Raw genomic sequence first — 20,385 nt, forward strand, 5'->3', positions numbered from 1 at the left:
TTCCGCAGATATTTCTCATTAACAGTGCAATTTTTTTTTAAAAAAAAATTCAAATTATAACGCTGCGAGGTTTTAGCCGGCAGATAAGAAGGCAGCATCTTTGTTGTCATACAATTATCGGGCTTTGATTCATGTTAAAGTCAGCATCTTTGTTGTCACACAATTATTGCACTTGATTCGCGTGGATGATTATACACATTCTAAGGGAATTAAATAGATAAGACTGAGACTAGTGTTATTTACAAGGAGGATATTGGAGAATTACCTTCCCTCTGTTTTCAATGTTCTCTCTTTCTTTCTCCCTTCCTCCCTTTTCCTTTGTATGATTATGGCAACCTCTCTTTGATGCTGTGTTTGGAGAAAGAAAATTAATGATGCCATGGAAATACTTTTCCGGACCCCTTTTGGTGAAAAGGAGGAATACAACATCCCAGATTGCCAGTGTTGGTGCCGACATTTGTCCTATTGAAAGCCTTGAATACGAGTAAGAAACTCGCCTGTCTTTCTGCTGCGTTCTTCTTTTGTGTGGTTTGAAGTCATTCATTCACAGAAAGATAAGATGTTTTGTTCTCTCTTGGAAATTGGAAATGTTCTAGGATATATATATATATATGCTGTATAGCCTAATTTAGTCCGGCGTTCATTTGCCAACTTCATCTAGAAACTCGAGGAAATCAAGATGGTTCAATTTTATTTCTTTATTTATTTTGTTCAAGTGATGAATGTTCGATCAATGTATGCTTGTGCATTGAACAAAATAAAAATTAACCTTCTTCTTTGTATCTTTAAAGGTGGAAACTATATAAATAACTTACAGCATTTGATTCATGAATTCTCTCATAACTTGTAGAATCTAATATCTGTAGAATCTTAGCTCATGAGTAAGCAGCAGTAAGCTCAGTCCATCACAATCTCATGAATGATTGCTGTTGACATGTCGTGTTTCTCTTATCTTGGGGTGGTAGATACATCGGAGCTGAGAACCTGTTGCAATGACGAAAAGGGGAACGTCTGATTTTAAAACATTTGCTTCTGCTAATTGGCAGTTTGTTAATAATGGTCTCAAAATTTGCTCTTGCCAAGTTTCTGGGGGGCCAAGCCTTACTCTTTCAGTTTATTAGCCCGAGTGGGTCATTCGAGAAAAAACCCTTTGTAAGGTTCTAGTTGCATCACCATCATTTTCAGTCTTTCCTGTACTGAAAAAAAAGAAGCTAAAATACCAGCTTTCATGCATTTATCGACGAGAGAATCTTGAAATGCTTACTACTTATCTCTGGTAGTTCATTCTTTGTGTGCCCAACTGCATCCTCAAAAATGATGTGATCTTTTTTTTTGGATTTCTATTATAATGAGTTTTTAACCATTGGCAATGCATTTGAATCCTGACTTGGTTCGCTTGCCAATTCTATATGATAACTAGGACATGGTAATGGCTCCAGTGCAGATATTACAAGGCTTTTGCAGCATTTGCTGGTTGCAACATAGTCTTGGCAACTGCTGCTGCAGCTCTATGTGCTTTCATTGCTCCAGCAGCAGCAGGCCCTGGTATTCCTTAGGTGAAAGCCTATCTTAATGGCAATGATGCTCATTCTATATCGGCTTCCAGAACCAGATCTATACCGCATGTTACACAAGTATATAGACATAGACGATGGAGAATGACCTAGCCCGTCACTCTTTGATTGTGAGACCAAGCCCATCCAAGTCCATCAAATTGTATTTTATTTGAGTTATTTATTTAGATTTTCTTATGTTTGACAATATTATTTAGCGAATTGAGTCTAGTAACTGGTTGTTTTTAAAGTTTATTATTTATATGTGATTTTTATAGATATTATGTTCAGTTTTTTATTATTCGATAAAATGATAATAAAATGACAGATTATTTGTCTATCTGAATTCTCTCTTCTTCCTAGCTATAACAACTTCTTTCTTTGCTATAAAAACTTGTTTTCTCTGCCTTAATTCACTTGGTTTATTGTTTTGCATCAAATTTGATATAAAAACACGGTCTTTTGTTCGGTTCCTAAATTTCAATTCAATAGAGATGATACACCTTAGACCTGTAGAGAGTTCTCATTAATAAATAAAAAAATGTAACATTCTCATTTTTCAGCACAATTGTATCTATACATGATACGTATACAATGATATTGGGATCAATTTTTTTTCTCATACTTTTATACAAATTATCATGTTATTTATTTTACCAAAATTTCAACAGAGTTTCTTCTATATCTGAACAATACCAAGTTATTGACCACTTTATACACAACACAACCAACTCCACCACCACATCAGTCCAGCCATCCCGGACCTTATCTTATATCAATATCAATATTCCTCAACATTATCACACAAATTTATTTCCATAATATATATATACAATATAAATCATAATTATTTCTTCAAAGTCATAAGACATACAATAAGTAAAAAGAAAAGAAATAAAAAACATGTAGTAAGTAAATTAGATGCATAATGCTAACATCCATAAGTTTACAAAAGATTTAATTATAGGATAAGTAAAAAATGCTATTAATTATACATAAAAAGCATACAAGTACGAAATTATATCTAATATAACAGTTTAATCCTTATAGTTATATTAGTCCTGCTTTGCGGTATATAGTGGTCGTACACATATATACATCAAAAGAATAAATAATTTAATACTACAATTTATAATTTACTCCAACATACATAAACAATTCGAACAACTCAAAAATACTATTACTTATTATGTTACAAATGTTCAGGGTTTCCATTTAATTATAATATCAATTACCATATTATTTCCCAACTTCAAGTCTCATATTCACAATTACTCGTTAATGCATATTTCCATTAACAATAGAAAATACAAACATTGACTTTCATTCAAAAATAAAAACAACATAATAGGAGTTTTCATTCAACAATGAAAACAACAAGCATTGACTTTCATTCAACAATGAAAGCAATATAACAGAGGTTTCCATTCAACAATGAAAATCACAAACAATGGCTTCCATTTAACAATGAAAGCAACATAGCATTGTCTACTGTTTATTAATGATAGCAACATAACAGTGGTTTTCATTCAACGATAGAAACAACAAACAATGGCTTCTATTTAACAATAAAAGAAACAAATCATTGGTTGTCGTTCATCAACAGTAACAATATAATCCTTGATTTTCTTAACATAATCAATTTTCCAAACACAACCTTTGTCATTTCTACCTCATATCCTTTTGTTTTCTTTTTCCCCACTTCATATACCATACACAATTTTGTTTCAAAAAATTATCAAATATGATGAAATCTCAAAAAATAAATTATATAATAAAAAAGATAAGGTACGTAAGCACCTACCTGCACCTACAACTGAGCATGCTCCTCCTACTGCAGAAGATACTACTCATGGTGCCTCTCCTGAATCCAGAGAAGGTATCATAAATTAATATTTTTATCATCTCATAGCATACCACTATTTCTTTAACTTAAATCCTATTATATAATTCATATTCAAAGTCATATTTATCATTTTCTCCAATTAACCCCAAGTATACTAAATACTTCTCACCTATAACTTATCATCGATGATTTCCTTAATATTATATCAACTCTTAAATAATCAAATTCAATTAATACTTCATTTTCAATTCCCCCCTCATTTTGTATACATATTTAGCCACAAATCTTTCTTCTTTTCTTTTCATTTCTAATGCTTTTCTTTAACTTTATCATAGTTCAATTTATCATTTCTACATTACAAAACTATTATTTAAACACAACACACTCATTTATATATTTTTACTAACTCTTCCTTTCAATACTACAATTAACAAATATTCCAAAATGTTAATAAAAATTGATAACATGATCTAATTTCCTTCTAATAATCTCTTAACATAGAACTTTACACTAATTCCTTATGATATTAACACATAAACATCAAAAGAATACTTCCCCCTTTTCTTCCTACACTTGGCCGGCCACCTCCACTTAAATCCTCACTATGTTGTCTTCTTAATAATACTAATTTCACATCTATAACACTTTTTTTCTACATGTTTTAGTATTTCTAACACTAATTTACAAAACCCACAAATTGTAAATCATGAACCCTAATTAACACAATTAAGAATTTCATTAAAATAAATTGAACTTCCTCGTAACTTGTTCATATGAGCTTAGATCATCTTACCAAACAACATTTTGCTCTCCAAATGCTATCCAAGTGCAACTTTCCGAAGCTTTCCTCTACTTTCTTCAATTTCTTCACTTTCTCTATCTAAAACCTTACTTTCTCTTCCTTAATCTCACTTAATCAATCCTAAAACATGGTTTTCCTAAGAAATGATGTACAAATTGGCATGTTCTCACAAGGTTGCTCTCTTTTTCTCACAAATTTCTTTCTTCTTTTTCTTCCCCAAATGACCGACCACCATATATATATAGATAGCCAACAATTTATTTAGTTCCCACTGTGTCCCTAATTTTATACCTTTTATGTTTCATGGGTAATATGTCCAAGCTTAATGTTGGTGAAATGAAATTTCATTAAACTTTATTTCACAGCATTCCTTCCCTGCAAGATTATTTTCATTTAGTTTTTATTTGTGTTTATATATTTTTTTATTTTTTAGCTATTTTTCATATTTTTATTTTTAAAACTATCACATAATCATTTTATTTCAAATTTTCAAAATCTTTTATCAACCTCTTAGTACAACTATTCCATTTACAAACTTCACATAACATTTACTTAACTATCCTTATAGATATTTTCCAAGGATTTACAAAAAATCTCAATACATCACTATTTATAATCCACACCTAAACAACCTATAAACCCAAACTTAGACACACTACCATTCCCTCCCCACACTCGATAGATTCAAACATACCGATAATAATAATCAGCCCATGAATCACAATAGATTCATTGTTCTCAGCAGCAATAATAGGCCGATGCAATGGATCCTCAACTACCACCACTCACGGTGCCATACTGTCTTGTGATGACAACCCCTTCTTCACATTGCCGATCGCAACCCACAAAGCACCACATCTCTCCTCAACAATAATAAACATAACAACATTAGTAAATCCAGTCTACCACAACAACTTTGGTCATCTAGTGCCAAAGACCAAGTGCAGTGTACACCAGCCAACAAATTGGGTCTCAATCCCTAAGGTTCTTATATCATTCTTTCCACAGCACCACCAAGTGGTGAATTCAGATTTGACAATGTTGATCCAAGTAATCTAGCATGTTCAATTAGTAATCTGGTCAGAAAGTCATTTATCCTCTTAGATTCATTGAATTTTACTTCACTAGGTTTTATGCTTGTTTTTCTAGATTTAACATTGATACTACCTTGGTGCCAATGATAAAGATATCACATCTTCCATCTTACCTGTTATTTTCATTTGTTAGCCTATTTCACTATTTATTTTTGATATCTAGTTCTCTTTGTTAATTCCGAAGCTGTGCTAAATTTGTGGGAAATTATGACATTGTGTTTGGTTACATGTTTGCTTTAGAGGTTTAACATTGCATGCTTGTGATTTTCTTGATCTAGTTTGTGATTGGTAATCTCCAAAATAAACCAAAAGGTAAATATTCATTTTATTTTTGTATTGCATTTTACTTGCAAGAATTATTTGTGATCTCACTCATAATCCTAGGTTAGTATTGCATGCATTTACGTAGTGGTCGTCTAGTATCCATTCCTAAGTTTATATTTACCATGAATTTGACTTCTAGAAATGCCCTTAGGGACATTCAAGAGCAACTATAACTTATGCGAGTTGAAATGACCAATATGTTCAATCAAGTAAACAATCTTTCTAGGATAATGAAGGTCATAAAGACTTTACAAGTAAGGTAGTATAGTGAGAGAACATTATAATAATAACTAATGACACCGTTAAAGGCCAGTTCACCATATAAATCATCAACATAACCGCAACCAGGGTTGCCACGACTATGATGACCCTGATGAATGATAGTAAACATTCCAATAATAATTATTAAAGGCCAACTCACCATAGAAATTGTAAACCTAATCACAATTAAGATCATCATAACTACAATGACCCTTGAAGATCGAGTTATGGAGCATATCAATGTAGAAGCCCTAACTTTTAAGGGTTATATTGATCCATGGATTTTTACTAGGTGGATTCATGATATTGATCACTTTTTTAATTGATATAATTTGTCTTAAAAATAAAAATAAGGTTTGCGAAAATAAAATTTGGTGATGCTGCCCAATTATATTGGGATAATGTTGAAGAATCTTTGGTTTAGAGAGATTAACACCCTATTAGTGATTGAGTCGAGATGAAACAAAAGTTACCGGAAAAATACCTACCCTGGTCCTATAGAGGAAATATCTTAGATCAGTAGAATAGTCTAAGACAAGAAAATAAGTCTGCTAATGAATATATGACACAATTCGACGAGTATATAATAAGGTGTGTAGTTAGTGAGGATGATGTAATGACTTTGAGTAAGTTTTGTAAGGATTTGAATGATAATCTTAAAAGAGAGGTTGTACTTTGAGGTGTGTTTACCCTTGACGAAGTTTATACACTAATGTAAAACTACAAGTTGGTCTTGAAAAGACAATGGACGAAACATCTAGATCCCTGTAGTGTCCCTACTAGATCCTAGTTTAGTAATAATAATTCTTTACCTTATAAACTCAATCCTACTATTACCTGGGTTCCTAAAAAGGACAAGGGTAAAAATATTTTCCATGAAGCACCTAAAATGAGTTCAAGAATTCAGGGTTTTAAATATTACGATTTTGATCATATCTCCTCTAGTTGTCCCATAAAGACCTTATTTATCACTAATTAAAATAATATTAGTAATGAGAGCAATTATGATGATGAAGTGTATGAACTTGACCTCGATGACTTTTAAGGTTTATATGAGAAGGATAAGGATGGTTTTAATCTACTAGGTTGTGTTTGATCTATATCTGTTTAGATTGAGCAAAACCTTCTAGGATTGGAGACGACTAGACTAGGTGTAGTTTAATACGCCTTGACGCAACCTAAAAGGGTTGAAGATTGGAGAAGAACTATTGTCTTCCACATTGAAATTAAATGCCCATAAAGGTTGCAAGGTCATCATAGATAATGGGAGTTGTATCAATGTAATACATCAATAACAATTAAGGAGATATGTTTTTTTCCCTATCAAGTTCTTAAACTATTAGGATGAAATTTGGCATGATGTGATTACCATAAATGTAGGACATGTCACTATTTTATGACAATCAAATTCTTGCTTATTCACTTTTCAAGGCAAGAAGATAAAACTCATTGGACTATCACTAAGGCTTAATGACAGTAGCAAGAAGAAAACAAGTGAAAGCAAATGGACTTATAATTATAAGTCCAAAGGAGTTTGAAAATGAGGTTCATGAAAAATCTATTGTGTTTGCCTTAGTTGCCAATGAGATTGTAGGAGACTCTTTAGATGAAAAACCTAAAAAGGTAATGCAGTGTTGTAAGAGTTTCAGGATATCTTTCCATCTAAACTCTTTGATGTCTTACCTCTTATACATGACATTCAACACGTCATAGACTTTGTTCCTAGTGCTACATTGCCAAACTTGCTCCACGACATGATGAACCCCAGTGATCTATAAAGGCAAGTTAATGAGCTATTACAAAAGAGATTATAAAAGAGAACTTAAATCCTTATGAAGTGCCTGCCTTTTTAACCTAAGAAAGATGGTTCTTGGAGGATGTGCGTGGATAGTCAAGTCATTAATAGGATTACTATTGAGTATCATTTTTCTATTTCTAGATTGGATGGCATGTTAGATATGAAGAAAGGAGCCCAATTTTTTTTTAAGATGGATTTAAAAAATAGATATCATTAGATTATGATCCGTCCCAAAGATGAATAGAAAACCATATTTAAGACCAAAGATGGATTACATGGGTGGCTAGTCATGTTTTTTGTCATTTCCAATGACCCATTACTTTTTTAAGAGTGTTCAAATATGCGCTTAAGCTTTTCATGGAAAAACTTTGGTGGTATACTTTGATGATATCCTCATTTACAACAAAACCAAAAGGCAACGTTTAAATCACCTTATTCAGGTCTATACCACCCTAAGGAAAAAAAAAAGTTTGTTTACTAATGTGAAAAGGGGTTCCTTTTTTCATAAATCAAGTGATTTTCTAAGGATTTATAGTATCATGTGAGGGAGTCTCTGTTGGTCCTCAAAAGGTTTAAGCGATCGTAAATTGGCCTGAACCTAGGAATATTTATGATTGTTGGACTTCTTGATTGTAGGGTTGAAATTGAGAATTCATATAACAAGGTTAAATCTTCATTTCCTAATGGTAAGGTTGGAATTGAGAAATCTTGATAACAAGGGTTCAATTTGAGATTCTCGATGATAGGGTTCAATTTGAGATTCCTGATGATATGGTTGAATATGAGATTTTTTTATGACAAGGTTACATTTGAGATTTCCTGATTGTAGGGTTGAACTGGAGATTCCTGATTATAAGGGTGAATTTGAGATTCCTGATGACGGGATTGAAATTGAGATTCTTGATAATAGAGTTAAAAATAGAGATTCATGGTGATAAAGTTTAAAAAATTGAGATTCCTTTATTGAAGGATTGAACCAGAGATTTCTAATGACAAAATTAAATTGGAGATTCCTGATGACAAGGTTACATTTGAGATTTCCTTATTGCAATGTTGAACTGAAGATCCTGATGACAAAGTTCAATTTAAGATTCCTGATGATAGAGTTAAATTTGAAAATTCCTGATAATAAGGTTAAAATTAAAGATTCCTGATGACAAGGTTAAATTTAGGATTCTTAGTGATAGGGTTAAAATTGGATATTCCTGATAACAAGGTTAAAGTGAAGATTTCTTGATTGCAGGGTTGAATTTGAGATTCTTCAAGACAAGATTAAAATTGAGAATTTCTGATGACAAGGTTAAATATTCCTTTTCTAATATTAGGGTTGGAATTGAGAATCATTGATAACAAGATTAAAATTGAGAATTTTTAATGACATGGTTGAGTTTTCCTTTCCTAATGGTAGGTGGCAAAGTGGTGCTATAATTCAATTTTTCACGCCTCAATGAAAACTACCCCATTTAAAGCTATATATGGCTACCTTCCCCTAGTATCATAAATTTCATTCTAGGTTCATCAAACAATCAAGTAGTTGAAACTCAAGTATAGTAGAGAGAAGAAATTTTAGAACAATAAAATACAATTTTACTAAGATACAAGTTAGGCAGAAGAAATATGCAGAAAAAAAATCTTGAGTTGAAAGTGGAAGAATGGGTTTACTTGAACCTCCATCCATTTCAATAGTCCAGCATGTAAAGAAACGAAAGCCAAAAGTTAGCGTTCAAATACTATGAATTGTTTAAAATCACAAAGAGGATATGAAAGGTGGGTTACCATCTAAAATTACTTGATGAGGCAAGGATTCATAACACTTTACATGTCTCTCTTTTCAAGAATTAGTAAGGACAAGGTTCTAGAACCAAGACTTCCCATTTTCAATTTAATAAAAAGGACCCAAATTGAACCCATGAAAAATTTAGATTGAAAAAGCCAACCAATGAGAATAAAGGTTATAAAAGAGGTGTTGGTCATGTGGAAAGGCTAGTAAATGGAAGATGATGAATGGGTTATGGAATCATGGTTGAAAAACACCTACCCTCACCTTGAGGGATAAGTTTTTTAAGGGGGAAAGGGTTGTGGTGATCCTGGAGTAAGACGAAGAAAGAAAACCCTAATTCTTCTCTTCTGAAAATGAAAGAGCTTACTTTACAGGTGAGGAGATTGAATCGTGGGAGACGAAAGGCTGGAGGAAATAAAGCACATGTCAACAAGAAGATATGAAGTTAGTGAATGAACGACGAAGAATAGGCTTAGGAAAAGATGACTTACATGGATGACTGAGATTGCTCCTTTCTCCACTAGCTAACGCATGTCCGAGGATAATTTTGCCCACCAAAATAACGTAGTACAAGTTAGATGAAAGAATCAAGAAACGATCGTATTTTGAGGAGAAGACAAGTCAAAGTTCATAACAGTCCATAAATCATAACTTACCGAATTTTAAATTCAAATTCAAATCCCTAACTTTGTAAATAAATAAGGGAGGAGGATTGGCAAAAAGAGGTAGGAAAAATGCTTTGAAGCAAATCACATGATCCAAGAGGCTTGGGCTTCTTTGAATTTGTATAGAAATTTTTTTTTTTTTTTAATTTGATCCTTTGTAATCAATTTTTTTTTAATTCAATAAAGAACCGGACTCTATCCAATTCATAAACTTTTTTAATCTTACCAATTCCATCTGAATTTCTTAAGGTTCATCACAGATTGCTTGAAGTATAAATTAGAGTGTTTCCATGAGGAGAGGATTTTGTTGTTGGTTAGAATCAAGTTAAGCTTGTTGGCTTATTTTTAGTTCTTTGTCTTTTTAGTGAAATCCATGAAGTGGTGAGAAGACAGAAGTGGGCTGGATTAGAATCTCTGATTTCAGGGGTTTTGAATTCTGATTTGAATCAATTATTATTTTAGGATTATTTTTATTAGTTGTTGCAATTTTCTTTTTATTAAAACTCTAGTTTGGCTATAAAATAACCAAGGTGTATTGAAAATTTTTCAAACTTTTCCGAAACATCAGCTATCCTAAACTCCATTCCTACTCTAATCATTTGCGGTGTGTCTGTATTATCTTGTTCTTCCTTCTCAGAATGGTGTTTTATCTGATCTAAAGGGTTGAACGTCATTTATTTTCCCATCATATATCATACCCTTAATTGCCTTAGAAATTCCAGCCCCCATATTCCTGTATCATCTTTATGCATGGTGAAGTTTTCATCCAAGCAACCCGCAGACCTGCAAGCAGGAGAAGAACTCTAACCTGTGAGCAGAAAACCAAATGACTACGTCACAGCGGAATCATTACAAAGGCAATTGCATCAGTGCCCACGAGAACAGTAGCTTTTGCCACAACTGTGTCCTCCATTTGTGTAGAACAGAAGCAAATCTTCTGGATCCTGAATCCTAATGTTGTCCCTACAGAATATCTGGAGTAGGCATTTGGGGTTCAAGTTCAACAGAATAGAAATGTCTTTATTCAGTGAGTGGAAGGATTCGACGAGTTCTTAACACATTAGAATAATTAAGAGTAATATTTCTGTTAAATTCAAGTGAGGCAGACACTAAACTATGCAGGTTCCTGCATAATTATTGTACTCAGCCTCATGCAACGAAGTCAAAGCAAGCAAGCAAACAAACGAAAATACAATACAAAAACATGTCACTGGGATACATTCAGCTATTTCTGTAAATTCAATAAGAGATCCGCCACCAATTTACAACCTTTACAGATCACAGTCCGCTCTATAACATTTACGCATAAGTAGATAAGAAAAGCTTATAACATCTTGATTTACTACCCTTTTAGATGATTCCAACACATTTTTTTTCTCTTCCACCTTCGAATTGTTGTTTTCTTGTACTTCCATATTCTAAATCTTTGTCGATCCCTCAACCAGCCAGAGTAATTCTTTCCATGCTCGCATTCAATGAAGTCTGATAAATCATCTATAACTTTGGATTTTGCATACTTCCCTAGCACGCACTTCAGGAAGATCTCACCATTGCAGGTTTCCTTAGCATCTTCCATGCTGGCAACAGAATCCAACTCATTCATGATGGAGCCATATTCTGAAGTTCCTGCTTGATTGTGTTGTTTTCTGTCGTTGGAACATATGGTGGAGCGTGTTCTGAATTAAACAATAAAAGCCGGGGAGAAATAGGTGATGTTATCATTTCTCTTGACACAAGCAGTCTAAAAAAAGAAAAAAGTATGAAATTTATCACCAAAAAGTAAATAAACATCAAAAAAAAAAAACTGGCAGCAAGCAGATTTCAACAGTATAGACGCCATAAAATTTGAACAATCAATTTGATGCACTGTAGACATGGTTCATTCCTGTATAGTGACCAAAGTGGTTAACGCTACAGCCCTCTTGACCAAATGACCAGCAGAAACCAAACAAACCCTAGTTCTGGCATAGAACTTCAACATTTTCGTTGTAGTTTATGAGATAACGCCATTATTTCACTAGTATATATAAATTACAACAACATTAAGATTCATTTTAATACAAAATAAGTCTCTTATTTCAAAAACTATCAAATAATTTCAGAAATCAAAGTGAAGATTATGAATACACATCTGCAATGACCTAGTAACTTTTAGCAAAAACAACTAGTCACTAGTGCATTTGATACAGCTTCATCCACATTAATTATTAACTATCTAGATGCGCAAAGCTTAAAGGCATATAAACAATAGCATTTTGAAATACAAAAGCATGGAGAGAAAAATCCTTTTGGGAAAATTGTAAGTGCCTATATGTAACTTACAATATTACATTAACAAAAACCAACAGAAAGTCGAAAAACAAAACAACAATAACTAAAGATGCTAAACTTGAGTTATTTAATTTTCCCTGTTCGCAATTTTTACACCATCAAGATAAACGACTCTGCATAAACAGCAGACAAAGTACAATCCTCAACAAATAAGGCCTGCCACAAGAAATTAATGACAAGTAGGTTGCATGCAACAGAAAAGAAATGGAGCATGGTATCTTAAAGCAAAAATCTATCAATAAAGGTGAAGGTGTCCAGTAAAGTTGAAATCAATCGTGAAGAGGCAAGATCATTTACCTCAAGTACATCTCCTGAATCTTTTGAATTTTCGATGAAACTATTTGGCTAGATTTTGAGATTGCCATGACCTGCATCATTATTGGAAAATGTTAATGGGTTGGAAACATAGCAACAGAAAACTGAGAAGGCCAGTGAAGTAAGAAACCAAACTTACCCCTTCAGATTTATCAGAGGATTTAGATGAAAAGGATTCCAAGCTGGAACCAAATAATGAATCCACTGCAGCGAGATCCCCCTCTTCAATAATAAACATATTCAACACTACCATAAGTGCAAATAAACAGTCCTTTACTAAAAAATCAAGCCCGCTAGCATAACTCAATGACAGCAACCCCGAAAAGTGAAAAAACATCCACCTGGACTTCTTATGCCTTGCAGGGTGAGATTGCAATGTTTCACATAAGAATTTTTGAATTGGTAGACTGATACTGAAGTGCTCAAAACAACCAAGAATATCCACTATAACATCGTAGCCCTTGCATGAAGACACATCTTCCAGTGATTTCAGGCAAACTGAAGACCTAAGATGCTTTACATACCATATAGCTTGCAACAATGAGCTACTCATTAATTTCAAGATGGAAGCGAGAAGATAAATGTCTTGAGAGCTGGTTTCCTCCTTTTTGTACAGTAAAGTGTCACCAATATCGTTAGATGGATATCTAAGTATTATGCAACTTAAGATTGACAGAATCTCATCTTTAAACGATTCATCAACAATGCACAGGCTCTCCTTCATGAAGGCAATAGAGGCAGCCACCAGTTCAGAATTTGTTCTAGAAGACATACTGCTTAAATAGGAATTCCATGCATCATATGACTTGGAAATTAGATGATGCAGTTTGTCTCTTGTGGCTGGATGAAGAAAAGATTCAAAATTCAGCTTACTACTGCTCCCATGCAAACCTGATCTGATAAAAGAACCATTGTCACCCAAAAAATCATCAACATGCAAACTAGACATGTGCCTAGTATACAAGAAGATAGACCTTTCAAATGCCTCTGTATAGCAATCCATAAGTTTAGGATCCAGCATCGTATTTGGTTGAGGCATACAAATACCAATGGCTTCAGAAACCATTAAAATCAAGTATGCCTGAAACAATTTGGGTGCAGAAAGCATGATGGGATTGAGAAGCAATGATAAGGCTGCCGGCAAACTCATTTCAGGAATTCTGAAATCCTCCCCGTGGCACCAAAATAATCTGTTGAGGAAATTTTCAAAAGCTTGCTCATCAGAAAGTGATACGACAAAATGAGCACAAATCACCTCCAGAACGCTTCCAATATTACCATGCCCAGAGGGGCACACAAATAGCCTTTCGCTTCGGGAAGGTGCAGAATCAATCATCACAAAATTCTGTCTCAATGTTTGACGCACCAAAAGCTCATCTGCAAATACCTAAAGATGATACCTAAATATTAAGTTGGGTTTGGCTGCTGAAACTCTCATAAAAAAGCAACTATGAGCTGTCAGGAGAAAAAGGAAAGCATGAGAAGGAAATGAAAGGAGAAAAGGCTTCATACAAATGAGGTCATCCCTTTAAATAGATAGGCCATACCATGAACTTTTTAATACAACTGAATTTCTGTCAAAGAAACTAGCATTGAGGAAAAATTTGGATCATCACCATCAGGCAGATTACAAATGTACCACCGTCCCAAATAGGATCGTCACAAAATTTGGTTCTCTCTGATAAACCTGGATTTCTTTCACATTATGCAAATAAATGCCTGCCCCTATCATCTTAAGAAAACCAAATATTGAGCTCTAGTGAGACTTAGCGACGCCTCAGGTTATGATAAATCCAGGTCTAAAACCCATCTCATGTCCAGGAAATAAAAAGATCTAGATGAGATGAGATTATTCTCGATCCATAGGAATGAAGCGGTATATTTTGAATTCATTGAAGACAACCTAGGGATGCATAAAAGGCACACCTGATGTCAAGAAATCTACATTCTACTTATTTCCAAGTCCTCCAAGCCATAATTTATGAACTTAAATTAAGCAGTACTCTTGCAAAATTGAAAACAAGATATATCTCATAACCCAAAAAAACACTAGTATCACCAAAGAAAAGAAAAGGGATGCAAAAACGAAAAGGTCGACCTCAAGAACAGCACATAGAAATGCATAGCGCGGATCAGAAGGCTTCCATAAACATAAAGAAGCAACAAACTCCTCAGTAATAGAGGTGGTGCAATCATCACTAACACTTTGACGAGAAGTCAACTTCTTGAAAGTAATAGAACTCTTTCCATTTCGACCACTTAACTCTGTAGCAACCAGTCTGCTAAGCATGGAAAGAATACCCAAACCCTTCTGTATGAGAAGAGGCTGGTCATGTTCAATCAAAACCAGCATAACCAAACAGCATCTCAGAAGCAATGTCAGTTCTTCAATCAGGAAACATTTTCCATTATCAGCGGCCGAAACATTATGCTCATGTAAAGCAGAGAATAACCCATGAAACCTATCCTCAAGCTGCTTAAACAAAATATCAGACAGGCAGTTGATGTCTTTAAGTTCGAAGTTGAGCCGACATTTCTTAAGCTTCATGTCTGGGAAACTGCCACTTATGGGGGTCTTCAGAGTAGACAAATGGTGAAGCAGAGCATACAATCTTTTAAGGCTGGGTGGATTTAGACCCTGCATGGAAATTGAAGTAAAGACAAAATGTTTTCAAAATGTGCTGCATAGAATTAGATAAAGGGGGGTTTACTAACCTGTGGAGATTGAATTGCAGAGATGAGATGCTTGATCATCCCCTTGGATTTCTTGGCAACCATTTCTTGACAAAATCTTTTAAGTCCGGTCTTTTTTGACAATTCTGAAAACAGAAAGGTTAACAAACAAGCCAACTCAGTTTCATTGTCTGTGAAAAGGCAGGGCGGGGCAGCCTGGCAGGGGTTCGAGGACTAGTGTAAGAAAGGGGGGAAGGAAGGAAGGAGAACTCAACTGTCAGTAGGAAAAAGAAAAAAACCCAACCTTTATTGTTACCCAATAGGGCACAGCCCACAACAACCTTTGATTAATATGATGAGCTTTTGTTGTTAGGCCCAGCTCATCATCATAGATATCAAACCCGGTCTAGGTTAGGATGTTGAGTTTAATCACATGGGTTAACTTAGATCAATCCAAAAAAATTTAAAAAAATATATTTAAAGTTCTAATATCCCACATGAAAAAGTTAAAAAACAATTCATGCGAATGTATGTTATATATACTGTAAATAATGAAATTTTAAAGATTTTTTTAAAATATTTTTTTAACCATATACTAGAAAGATTATATCTTCTCTTTTAAGTTGAAATAATTAAATAAAAAAAAATTATTTCATATTGAAAAAACACAATTTTTTTTTCTTGTGAACATGAAGTATATATAATAATAGACTTTTAATCCCTCGTTGAAAAAATAAAAATTTATTCTAATATTTATAGTAAACTTTAGTATGCGTTAGTAACCAATAAAGAAATGATGGTAGACTAGCACACATAAAATTACACCAAGTAGGAGAAAAACCTTTGATTGCCTCTCCATTCGCGCGAGGCAACACCTATTTCTTTGCTATTCATCAATTTATTTTTTTTGTTTGCAAAGAAAATGTAATTTTTGCTCTGCATGGGAATGTTCGTGCTCATGGACATGCTATATAAGTATACTAGCTATTTGACCTCCTCGTCTTCGCTGAGTTGTAATTTTTTTTTCTTTAAAAAAATCATGGACATGCATGCTATTTTCTAAAAAAAAACATTCAAAGAATAAAAAAACTCATGTAAATATCTAATCAAAAAAATTGATAATAATTTATATAAATAAAAAATAATTGTTAACAATTATAAAAAGACAAGTTGGAAAAATTAAGAGATAAATGCAGGCCAAGATATTTAATATCACAATACAAGTCATTTACCCGGTTATGTTTAATGAATTTATTTATGAAAATCAACTTGTTACAAAAAGGAAAAAAAAACTTTACACAAGGCTGCACATTAAAAATACTGTAAAAAATAAATTTTTTTATTTTAAAAAATAAGTTTAATCTATATATAAAAAAATATAGATGGATCATACTAACCTTATAAAAAACTTAAACACACTCAATATAATAAAAAAAATAATTGCTATTTCAATAAAGCTAAATAAGCAAAACAAATCACAAATAAAGTGCGTTAATCAAAACATTAATGCAAAAACTATTTTAAAAAATACATATAAAAGTATTATTCTTCTAAAATAAACAAAATTATATATATATAAAATGAGGTCAAGTGTTGTGAGCTAGGTAAGCCTAGCCGAGCGCCTGACCCGCAAAAAAAGGGTATGCGCGCAAGCCTACAAGTTTAGGCCCACGCGTGCAAGCCTATATTTTATTTTTTGAAGTTAATGGGGCAAATGACACGTCGTCTACCCTATTTTTTCACCAAAACAATAGACGACGCATCATCTATAATTGTCCAAAAAAGCGGTTGGAAAAATAGGGCTTTTGTTTTTTCAACCCAAAAAATTACCTTTAACTTATTTTTAACCAAAAGCACCAGGAAACACCTTGGAACCTTGTTTAACCAATCATTGACCTTAAAAAACGCAGCAAAAAAAAAACCGCCTTAAAATCCATAATCAACCCAAAACCAAAAATCTTTTATAGCTCAAATATGTTTTTTTTTTTAAGTGTTTTCAAGGTAAGAGAACACTTAATCTTAACCCTCCTCATCATATAGAACAATTTGACGCAAAAATCAGGTGTTTTAGTGGCCAAGATCGTTGTCAATAATAACTTTATCTCTTTAAGCCGGAACTTGGCGATTCCCTCCCTCCCCTCTACCGAAACAAAAACTAAAAAGAGAAGAAAATGAAGTATAGTATCAAAATATAATATTTAGAAATTATAAGGATCGATTATCTAATAGTTTAAAAAGATAGGGACTAAAATGAACTTTTCAAACAAATTATAGTGCCGACACCCATGTTACTTGTGTTTTTAACCCAAACCCTATTTCTTTATATTATACTCTCACCTCCCAAAAAATACGTGATTGGGCTCCAATATGGGATCAAAAGAGCTCAATTGTATATAAAAAAAGTTTGAGGATTAAATTAAAATATTTTAAAAATCCCACTATTAAAATCCACAATGAAATGTGAAATGATGAACAATAAAATGGCTACAATAAAAAAGCCACACTATTTATAGTTTCTTTTAATATATAAAAATGTAGATTAAATCAAAGAATAAAATTTCATGTTGTTGCGAAGATGTTGGAAAAAAAATGGGTCTACGCCGGTTTTTGTCATGTCATAGGTTGACCTAAGTTAAGGTTGTCAATTCCATTTCGTTTCGCCCGGAATGGCCGAAACATTCCATACCAATTAAAAAAACGGAACAAAACAGAACAATTTTCATCTCATTTTAAATCTTGGTCCGTTTCGGATTTTTCGGCTAAATTTCGATGTGAACGTTCCAGTTTCATTATACATGTTCCGTTCCGCTCTTGAAAAGCCATTGAATCAAATTGAACCTTATTCAATTTAATTAATTAAACCACCCAAGTATAAAAAAGATCTTTTTCATTACTATTTTCAATAACAATGATATTAATAATAATATTGAAAATTATTATTATTATTATTATTTTCATTAACAATGTTATTAATTTTTTAAAATTAGATTTATCATTAATATATATGGTTTATATTTATGTTGTTTTTTTCATGTTTATACTTTGTAGGAATTTGAGCTAAGGAATGCTTTAGATTCCATTAGCCTTGATAACATTGACCTAACTTTATATTTAAAATATTTGTGTTAAAACATTTTACTTTCATAATATTTTGATATTTTGTTTAAGTTGAATTACTTTAAGTTAAAGATCTATTTAATCTTGACTATTTAGAAATATTTTAAATTTTGAAATTATATTTGTTTGGCATGATGTTTGTATTGCATAATTTATAATTAATTTATCTTGAATTTGAATTATGTTTGTTGAGAATATATATATATATATATATATATATATATATATATATATATATATATATGAACAGTACAACCCCGAAACGGCACGCCGAAACACTCTGAAATTGAAACATTTCATTTCAATTGAAAAAATAAAATACCTATTGAAATGGAATTGACAACCTTACGGGTCAAGTGAAATTTATCGGACCAATTGCAATTCTATTTTTTAACCTATTTCATACCCAATCAAGATCTTAGGTCATTTGGATCTTGCGTCAACCCGTTAAGACAAATAAATTTTTATGTTTGTTGCAAGGATGTTGAAAAAAAATGGATTTATGCCGGTTTTTATCGTGTCACAGGTTGACCCAATTGATCAAATGAAATTTATCAAACCAATTGCGTTCTATTTTTTCCAGACCCAATCAAGATATTAAATTATCCGGATCTCGGGTCAATCCACTAAGAGGCTGTTTGTCTTTGCGGTAGCTGCTGTGTTTTTGTTCAAACGCAGATAATATGGTGTTTGGTTAAAAAATGAAGCTGCAATTTGGTTCATGGGACCCATTAAAAATGAGTTTCAACCTCAGGTTTTGGCGAAGCAATTTTTTCATGCTTCTCATCCAGCGTTCTGTATTTTTACGTTTCACTCTCCACTGTTAACACTAAGCCCTTCCCTTCAACTCACGGCAAGCAACTCCTCACCACCAACAACACAAAAAGCTCCCATCCTCCGGCCGACAGCCAACAACTCCTCCCCTCTTCACCGTGGTCAGCAACAACAGCCACTACGTATGTAATAGCAGAACCAACTCCACCTTCAACCAAACCCGATCTGTCCAAGCCATGACAGAATCTCCTTCAGCAGCTCCTGCACGCCGACCTCCTCCTTTTCGCTAGTTGCTCCTCTTGGTCACAGCCCCCTAAGCTATTGATAGAACCCATCTAAAAATAATAGATACAGGGAAGAAAAATAATATCAAATCTTTATGCTGAGTTTTTTTTTTTTTTTTTGCAGGTTTCGGCTAGCTCTCACTGATGGGATAAAAAAAATATCTTCCATTATAATTGATTTCGCACTTTCAAAACAGATATTTTAAGTTATTATGTTTTAAAAAATGTTTTTAAAATATAATATTTAAAATTGTTGTATTTTAAAAGCGTGATGTTTAAATATATCATGTTTTTTAATAATAATAATATTTATTAAATTTCATGCTTATAAAATAATAAAAAATATCGTTCTTGTCGAATGAATTTTGTATGTGATAAAATTATAGATAGTTTAATGGAACAATAAAAAATATTTTATATAAATTATTATTTATTTCATGATGTAATAGCAGTAGTTAAATCGATAATATTTCAATGAAAAACTATCAATATTAATATGTGTTTTTTTAATTATTTTATAACCTCAGTTTGAAAAACATTTTTTAACCAAACACATTAAACTACTTTTTGTTCAACCTCAATTTCAACCACAGTTTTAACCAAACATATATTTTTCCAAACTAACCTCAACTAAAAACATTTTTTATAAAATAACTTTTTTAAAATTACAACGACAACAGCTACTACAATACCAAACATACTCTAACACTTAGAACCACGAGTAAAAGACAAGTGAGAGTAATGGAGGGAAGAGATTAGTGAGTGACA

General features: G+C 32.8%; 1 protein-coding gene and 1 long non-coding RNA gene across 3 annotated transcripts; one reads left to right on the forward strand and one right to left on the reverse strand.

The window, feature by feature from the left end:
- Positions 1–1,893, forward strand: LOC112327110 (uncharacterized). The gene is made up of 2 exons (XR_002981150.2): positions 1–484; positions 1,421–1,893. It is a non-coding gene; the product is annotated as an uncharacterized LOC112327110 (long non-coding RNA).
- A 9,420-nt stretch (positions 1,894–11,313) lies between these two features.
- Positions 11,314–15,736, reverse strand: LOC7463011 (uncharacterized). 2 transcript variants are annotated; one of them, XM_024598662.2, is made up of 5 exons: positions 15,485–15,736; positions 14,868–15,407; positions 12,909–14,156; positions 12,752–12,822; positions 11,314–11,864 (listed from the first exon to the last, which is right to left on the reverse strand). In XM_024598662.2, the coding sequence occupies exons 1-5, from the start codon at positions 15,545–15,547 to the stop codon at positions 11,723–11,725; spliced, it is 2,064 nt and encodes a 687-aa protein (XP_024454430.1). In that variant the 5' UTR covers positions 15,548–15,736; the 3' UTR covers positions 11,314–11,722. The 2 variants fall into 2 exon arrangements, with proteins under 2 accessions (XP_024454430.1, XP_002306006.1); XM_002305970.4 differs by having other exon boundaries at positions 11,314–11,799; positions 15,485–15,735.
- Positions 15,737–20,385: the final 4,649 nt, after the last annotated feature.

Source organism: Populus trichocarpa, chromosome 4 (assembly GCF_000002775.5).
Source record: "Populus trichocarpa isolate Nisqually-1 chromosome 4, P.trichocarpa_v4.1, whole genome shotgun sequence".
Classification (NCBI taxonomy): Eukaryota; Viridiplantae; Streptophyta; class Magnoliopsida; order Malpighiales; family Salicaceae; genus Populus; species Populus trichocarpa.